This window comes from Myotis lucifugus, unplaced genomic scaffold, assembly GCF_000147115.1.
Source record: "Myotis lucifugus unplaced genomic scaffold, Myoluc2.0 scaffold_153, whole genome shotgun sequence".
In the NCBI taxonomy this organism is placed as follows: Eukaryota; Metazoa; Chordata; class Mammalia; order Chiroptera; family Vespertilionidae; genus Myotis; species Myotis lucifugus.
The window spans coordinates 124,324-132,740 of NW_005871201.1; the positions used below are offsets into that span (position 1 = coordinate 124,324).

The 8,417-nt window shown below is 42.5% G+C and overlaps 2 protein-coding genes and 1 non-coding gene across 5 annotated transcripts in view; 1 reads left to right on the forward strand and 2 right to left on the reverse strand.

The window, feature by feature from the left end:
- Nucleotides 1-4,462, reverse strand: part of CCL28 (C-C motif chemokine ligand 28) — a 27,201-nt gene extending 22,739 nt beyond the window's left edge. Inside the window, exon 1 of the mRNA XM_006095379.3 lies at nt 4,349-4,462. The gene's annotated coding sequence lies outside the window, so the exon portion shown is untranslated. The remainder of the gene's footprint in view (nt 1-4,348) is intronic.
- TMEM267 (transmembrane protein 267) overlaps nt 1-8,239 on the reverse strand; it is a 10,283-nt gene extending 2,044 nt beyond the window's left edge. Inside the window, exons 1-3 of one of the 3 annotated variants that reach the window (XM_014461418.2) lie at nt 8,034-8,239; nt 5,256-5,329; nt 4,349-4,736 (exon numbers count right to left, since the gene is read on the reverse strand). In XM_014461418.2, coding sequence (XP_014316904.1) covers nt 4,349-4,660 — 312 coding nt within the window. In that variant the 5' untranslated portion in view covers nt 4,661-4,736; nt 5,256-5,329; nt 8,034-8,239. Of the gene's footprint in view, nt 1-4,348; nt 4,737-5,255; nt 5,828-8,033 lie in introns of those variants that run through there. The other 2 variants (XM_014461419.2, XM_014461420.2) reach the window with 2 other exon arrangements.
- Nucleotides 379-486, forward strand: LOC111827360. Its single transcript, XR_002830864.1, has one exon. It is a non-coding gene; the product is annotated as a U6 spliceosomal RNA (small nuclear RNA).
- Nucleotides 8,240-8,417: the final 178 nt, after the last annotated feature.

Sequence of the window (8,417 nt, forward strand, 5' to 3'; positions counted from 1 at the left end):
AACTTCAGTGAAATTTCTAAACCATTGCAAAAAAAAAAAAAGGTAACAAAAATATCTAATCAAATGAAAAATTCAGACTCAACCCCTGAATGAGCCCTGAGTAAGGCTTTGTTCCCACACAGTCTAAAGGCTAATTTGCAACTAGAGAAGATTGCCTAAATCTGAATCAACCACACATCCTCAAAAACATTACAGAACAGGATACATAAAACCTCACTCAGCACACACAGAAGTCAGAGAATGCTCTAACTTCAACTACTCTAAAGTATTAAACACCAAATCATGAGCTCTCTCTCTCATACTCCCACCACAAGCCAGGAAAGACTGATTGAAGAAAGATGAGGAGAAACAGGAGACTGATCTGAAATTGACACTACAGTGCTCGCTTCGGCAGCACATATACTAAAAAATTGGAATGATACAGGTAAGATTAGCATGGCCCCTGGCAAGGATGACACGCAAATTCGTGAAGCATTCCATATTCTTAAAAAATAAAAATAATAATAAAAAAAATAAAATTGACACTACAGCTCTAGCTGGTTTGGCTCAGTGGATAGAGCGTCGGCCTGTGGACTGAAGGGTCCCAGATTCGATTCCAGTCAAGGACAGGTACCTTGGTTTCAGGCTCAATCCCTGGCCCTGGTGGGGCATGTGCAGGAGGCAACCAATCAATGTGTCTCTCCCTCGTTGATGATTCTCTGTCCCGCCCCCTCCCTTCCACTCTCTCTAAAAATCAATGGGAAAATATCTTCAGGTGAGTATTAACAACAAAAACAAAAAAATAAAATTACCACTACAAAGAGAAAGCACAACCTATGTATGAAAATACTGAAAAGGGTCCCGTTGGTTCGAGCACTGACCACAGAGAAAGGATTGAAAAGTGTGCATGATTCGAGGCTTTGAAAGGCATTGGTTCTGGGGATGAAGATGGTGACAAGAAAGGGAGAGGTACCCATTAGAGATTGGGGGAGGGGGGTGGTGCAGGGGTGGTGGTAGGAGGGAGAAAATAGCAAAGAAAAATATTTAAATATCTATAAAAAAAAATTAGAGGACACAACCCTCCCCCACATTAAAAAATAAAGTCATCCATTAAAGAGACTGTACCTTGTCACACTGCCAAATCAGACTCCCTGGAAACTGGGAACCGTGCAACCCCCTGCTTAAAACAGATTTCTTTACCCCTGACCTACCGACTGAATAGCACAGAGTTTACATTCCTCTTCCTCCTTTTTGGTTATTGTATTTCTAATTTGTCAGATCACATAACTTTTCTGCATGATTATTCGATTTTTGTCGCTGCCGGGAAGAAAGCGGACCCTGAGGCGGAGCTGCCCGGCGCTGAGGCTCCCTGTGTGCAGAGCAGGATCCCTCCGCACTTTCTGTGAAGTCTGTTTACACTAACAGATGCTGAAGAAGAAATGGGAGATTTCTGATGCTTGGCTGATAATTAAAATATCAATGCAGATTTTTTACTCATAGAAAAACAATGTCTAATGAAAGAAGAAAAGGACATAATCATGAAATTATTGAAGTAAAAATAGATCACTTAAAAATAGAAGTAAAAATAGATACCAAAAATGAGTATCATAAATGTTTATTCTGTTTTGATATTTATTTACTGATGATCATATACAATCTTATGGTGAATGTGAAAGCATTTTAATACTTCACTCAAAAATAAGGTTCAATAAGGGGGCTGGGTCATAAAACAGGTGAAGGGATTAAAAATATATATAAATAGCCGAAACCGGTTTGGCTCAGTGGATAGAGCGTAGGCCTGCGGACTGAAAGGTCCCAGGTTCGATTCTGGTCAAGGGCATGTACTTGGGTTGTGGGCACATCCCCAGTAGGGGGTGTGCAGGAGGCAGCTGATCAATGTTTCTCTCTCATCGATGTGTCTGACTCTGTATCTCTCTTCCTTCCTCTCTGTAAAAAATCAATAAAATAGATTTAAAAAAAAAATATATATATATATATAAATGACACATAGACACAGACAACAGTATGGTGATAGCCAGGGAGACAGGGGGTGAGGGGAGGGGGACAGGGGGTGAAGGGAGGGCAAAGGGAGGATAAATGGGGATGGCAAGAGACTGCTTTGGGCAACAGGTGCACCAGCAGAGTGCAGATGATATTTTGTTGTATACTTGAAACCTGTATGGTTTTGTCACGCCAATAAACTCAATAAAAAATAAATGTATTGATTAAAACAAAAAGGATCAATATCAGCACGATGCTATACTTTACAGGCGCTATCTCATTTAATTCTTCTACCAATCCCATGAGTCGGGGTTATTTTACAAAGAGGAAATGGAGACTTAGGAGGCTAAGTAACCTCCCCATGTTGTGGATTTGGTGGCAGAGCTGGGGTTGAGACTAGGTCTGCCCCACCCTCTAGCTTGTATTCTTTTTTTAAATATATTTTATTGATCTTTTACAGAGAGGAAGGGAGAGGGATAGAGAGTTAGAAACATCAATGAAAGAGAAACATCGATCAGCTGCCTCCTGCACACCCCCTACTGGGGATGTGCCTGCAACCAAGGTACATGCCCTTGACCAGAATCGAATCTGGGACCCTTCAGGCCGTAGGCCTACGCTCTATCCACTGAGCCAAACCGGTTAGGGCAAGGCTTGTATTCTTAACACTACAGCTTCTAAATGAACCAAAGAATAAATTCAGCATAAGGCCCAAATATCTTAAAAATTACAATAAAGTAGTTAAATTCTTAATGAATGCATTTATGAACCATACTTTTCATAATGCTTCATAGCTTATCCCAATTATAATAATAATCTCTAACAATTATTTATAATCTCTACAATTATTAGATTATCTACAATAATCTATAATAATCTCTAACAATTATTGTTAACTATTTGCTAAGGTGTGTCATTTAACATGCTCATTTAATCCTCACAACAACCCTCTGATACAATTAACATTATAATCCACATTTTACAGATGGGGAAATTGCGACTTAGAGAAGTAAAGGTGTGCTAACATTACATCCTAGGATTCAAACTCGGGTCTTCTGACCCCAATCTTATGCTGCTTCTGCTTACAGCAAAAAAGTTAAAATTAGTCTTTAACCGGGAATTACTGATTCTGTACTGGTTAAGTCTCTAAACAAGTAAGACAACCTCTGAGAAATACCTGGTACAGTTCTTGACACATCACAGGAAGAAGCAATCAGTTATCCTTTGCTCGACAAATACCTGCTGAACACTTAGGAGGTAAGCCAGGAACTGTTCTAAGCCAGGGGGAGCCAAGCAAAGTCCTTTTCTATGAGTTTATATTTCTTTCCTTGACATGTTTACAGATCATAAACATGTAAACGGTAGGCGAATCTGTTGACACTGAGAAAATATGATCTGAACTGCTAGTTTAAATTTAGTTCATTTGCAAGACTAATAGTCACCGTCTGGCTAAACCCCAGACGCCTTAATGAAATGCCTCCATTTCTCCACAAGGGACTGTGCCCTAATCAGCCCACTGAAATGCTCACCTTTGCCTCCAAGAGGGACTCAGGGAATGAATCCATTAAAGTCATTCCCCAGGGATGAATCACCTTTGTTTTTTAAATAGTTTACCGAGTTTTAGAGAAAGAGGGAGGGAGAAGAGAGAAACATCTCATTGCGAGAGCGCAGCTGCCTCCTGCATGCCCAATGGAGATCCTGGAATCATCTTCCAGCCGCTCAACTGCTATGGAGCAGCGGTAAACCAGTGGTCGCCAACCTTTCGGACCTCACGGGCCATCAGTGGTCCGCAGGCCACAGGCTGGCGACCGCTGGGAGCATGCAGGTCTGCATGCTAAACGATAAAACATGAAGAATATGGGGGAAATGTAAGTATGGTCCTGAAGACAGAACACACCAACACAGAAAGAGATGGGGCAGCCCTGAGAAGGACCCCATGGTCTGTGCACACCGTCAAGAAGTATGTAGTGGTCAAAAAAGTTGGATTAATGGGCTTTCTTATTTTACAAATTTTAATCCTCACCAGAGGATATGTTTTTATTGACTTTTTAGAGAGAAGGGAGAAAGGAGGAAGGAGGAGGGAGGAGGGAGGAGGGAGGAGGAAGAGGGAGAGCATTGATAAGTTGCCTCCTGTACATGCCTGGACTGGGGATTGAACATGCAACATAGGTATGTGTTCTGACCAGGAATCGAACCTGCCACCTTTTGGATGACACTCTAACCAACTGAACCACTCTGTCGGGGCTGGGCTTTCTTATTTTAAAACAAGGTCAATCTTCTCTAGTTCTAACTAAAGCGATGCTGTAAAGTTGGATATACTAGTAATGGTGCAAACAAAATCAAAGGAAAATTAAACAGATATGCTCCTTACCTTTAAAGACAGGGATCTAGCTAGTAAAAAGTGGTCTACGTCAATAACAGAGGCTAAAAATCCAGCTAGAAAGATTTCTCGCAAGTCAGTCTTCTTCTTGATTCCGATGACTATTGCCCAGGACCACATGCCAATCACACCATGCACTGCATTATCGGAGAGGGCGCGAAGCCAGTTGTTTTGCTGAATTATGGAAAACTGCAGAAGTCTGTCAGCTACGAGGCAGAATATGCCCAGACCGAGGCTGGAAAGAAGAGACTGAGTGCTACAAGACTGGAGCAGAGCCTGGGTCTTCTCAGTCTCGGATGCCATCACAAACCATGTGTCAGTGCACGTGAAAAGCCATCAGGACCCGAGCCGCTGCTTCTTGTGGACATTCCCAGTCACCCTAACATAGAAAGGAGAAAAAAATACAAATGCATATTATGGGCTGCCATACAGTACCTAAACAAAACATCATCAGCAACAATTTTATAAATATAAAACCAAGTTGTAAAAACTGGTATTTCTTTTTTTAAATTACTGTAATTGTATTTCTTCTAGCTTTATTGAGATGTAATCAATCTAGTACACTGCGTAAGTTTAAGGCGTACAATGTAATGATTTAACGTACATAATGTGAAGTGACTACCACAATAAAGTTAGTTAACACATCCATCAGCTCACATAGTCAACTTTTCTTATGTGTGGTGAGAGCATTAAAGGTTACATTATATATAATAAGCTTCATGGCCCAAAGATGATAGTTTTGTAGGAGCAGCAGGTGAGGTGGTAATGTGCAGCATGGGAAATTTAAGGAAGCCCACTGACTGTAATGCATTACTTTGAGGTCATCTATCTCTCAGAAATGTTTACTATACGGTAGTGGGCATCCATTGTCTATGTACCCAGCAACTACCTTCCATACCTTTTCTGATAACAGCCCCTTCCTTTGGGCAAAACTGCTCATCACGCTATTTTACTGCCAAAAATAACAGCAGACTTTCATGTAAAAGGAACAAATTGAAAACAAGAAAGAGATCATGAAGATGAAAAGCCTGATTGCCCAACTAAAAGGTTAATATAAGCAATGCATATTAAATGAGCGCTTCAAAAACTACAAGTGAATACGAACATTTTCAAAGAATTTTCCCAAAGCTTGAGTTGGGTATTGAAAGAAAAATAAATTTAAAAAATAAAGAGAAAATGCTTTAAGAGTATTTAAGTCCTCCCTACCCCTGCCAAGGTTATCTGCAAAAGAGAATGTGATTAACATCAACAATACCAAAATATTGTGGGGTACAGAGTTCTGGGAGAAAAGGATCATTACTGTAGGATTCTAAACATTATGGGAATTATGGGAATTATGTCACAATCATGAATTTTGAGTTTTCTCTTAGAAATTGTAATACCTAGGTACAATTTCTTGGGAAAAAATAATTGAGGAACAGGACTTCTAAATCTCTAAGGGGAGGGGAGAGGGAAAAAGAAAACTTGATTAATACAGCAAAACAGAAAATGGAAAAAAGAAAAAAAGAAAAATTTACCATCCCCACCAAAGAAAAGCAATCAGGCCCTAACTGGTTTGGCTCAGTGGATAGAGCATCGGCCTGCAGACTGAAGGGTCCCGGGTTCGATTCCGGTCAAGGGCATGTACCTTGGTTCCGGCACATCCCCAGTAGGGGGTGTGTAGGAGGCAGCTGATAGATGTTTCTCTCATCATTGATGTTTCTAGCTCTCTATCCCTCTCCCTTCCACTCTGTAAAAACTCAATAAAATATATTTTTTTAAAAAGAAAAGCAATCAGAACCAAACATATCAAACACAAATACCACAATAAATGTGAATGTATTAAATTTCTCTAGTAAGAGACAGATTGAGCCCTGGCCGGGTAGCTCAGTTGGTTAGAGTATTATCCCAATATGCCAAGGTTGTTGGTTGGATCCCGGGTCAGGGCACAGACAAGAAGCAACCAATGAATGTACCAGTCAATGGAATAATAAATTGATATATATATTTTGCTCTCTCCTTTCTCTTTGAAATCAATTTAAAAAGGGGGGGGGGCAGATGGAGACAAAAGGAAATATCTTCTGTTTTAAGCCTCTAAGTTTCAGAGTAATTCATTATGCAGCAGTAAGTAACAAAAAGTTGCTGTTTTTAAAAAGGTATACTTATGGCCCTAACTGGTTTGGCTCAGTGGATAGAGCATCGGCCTGCGGACTGAAGGGTCCCAGGTTCGATTCCGGTCAAGGGCATGTACCTTGGTTCCGGCACATCCCCAGTAGGGGGTGTGTAGGAGGCAGCTGATAGATGTTTCTCTCTCATCGATGTTTCTAGCTCTCTATCCCTCTCCCTTCCTCTCTGTAAAAAATCAATAAAATATATATTATTTTTTAAAAAAGATATACTTATGGTCCCAGAAACACACAATTCTGACATCTATTCCTCTCCAACTATTGGTGCAGATATTTAGATTCTCAGTATGAGATAGATCAATTTAATAAGTGTACTTCCTCTTATTGTCTCTGACCAGGACACCTAAGTGACCCATTTTTATTCTTACCCTTTTTTTTTAAAAAATATATTTCTTTATTGATTTCAGATTGATTTCAGAGAGGAAGGGAGAGGGAGAGAGAGGTAGAAACATCAATGAAGAGAATCATTGATCGGCTGCCTCCTGCACGCCCCCTACTGGGGATTGACCCTGCAACGCAGGCATGTGTCCTTGGCTGGAATCGAACCCGGGACCCTTAAGTCTGCAGGCCGATGCTCCATCCACTGAGCCAAACCGGCCAGGGCAATTCTTACCCTTTTCTAATTCCTGCTCCTCTCCCTACACATAAAATGGATTCCAGGAGCCTCCTAAACTGTAAAAGAGCCTTCTGTTTATTTTACATACTCACTTTTGGGGGGGCAGGTTCCTTAAGAGTAGTAGTTACAATTTTCTTTTAAACCTGTCATGCATAAAATCTAATGTGCTCAGGTGCTTAATACATATGTCATTATTATAAAAGGGATTAGCAGGTAAGCAGTCCTCAGCCTACAACTAAAGACATTAATCGGATGTGACTTCTCTGCTGTAATAGCCAGTTTCCACATCACACATTTCTCTCTCTGACTTGCAGGAGCCACTTTCTGCAATGGCCAAACGGCCACACCTCATCCCCATTAGAGTAAAATGCCATCCATTATGGGGCCCTCAAAGTATTCTATATAAGAGTAATCTTCCCTTCCCTCAACTCCACAAACACATAATCAGCAGTTACTTTAATTATACACTATTATGCATTGTCAATAACCTCTCAGACATATTTCTGCCAAAACAAATCGGAGCTCCCAAATTCCCAATGTGAATGTCATCTTCCGCTTCCCCGCCTTCCTCTCCCCAATCACATTTACAAAAGCCCCGAGTAAAAGCGCGATCTAAAATGGGAAAACTGTCTTTATGATGCTTTACAAGTAAGTCCACTTCACCGAACTGGAGTCGCGGCGAAGCTTATATTTCTTTCATGCGACAACACCCTAAAGAGACGCCAAACCGAACGCAGCTACTTTGCAAAGCGAGGAAACACAAAGCGCGCTCCCTTGCACGGAAACTTGGACAGCGCCTATGAGATGCTGAGAGCCCGGGACCCTGACGAATAAAACACGCAATTCCGTATTTCAACTTCATGTTTCGAGTCCCCGTAAATTCCCAAAGTCATACTTTCATCAGGTGGGTGCGAGGCAAGAATCGCTAACATGTCGACGAAGAAACAGGGAGGAAGCCGCGGCGTCTGCAGGGAAGGGACCGTGTCGCCCGCGTCGCGTTCACGCCTCCAAGGACCGACCCGGGGCGCCCAGGGGCTCCGCCGCCGGTACCGAGGCGATGGGCAGCGCCATCCGACCCCCGGACCCCCGCTCCCCGCCCGGGGCCAGGGGAACGCCAGGGCGCGGAGCCTAGGCGAGGGGTGGGGCTCCCCGGGGGATGGAGAAGCGGCGACGAAGCCCGGAGGGCGCTGGGGCGCAGGTCCCGGCCCCGGACGGCTGGCCACCCCCGCGGGCTGCCGGGCCCCGCGCCCGCCGCACCTGTACGCACTTCCCGTTCTGG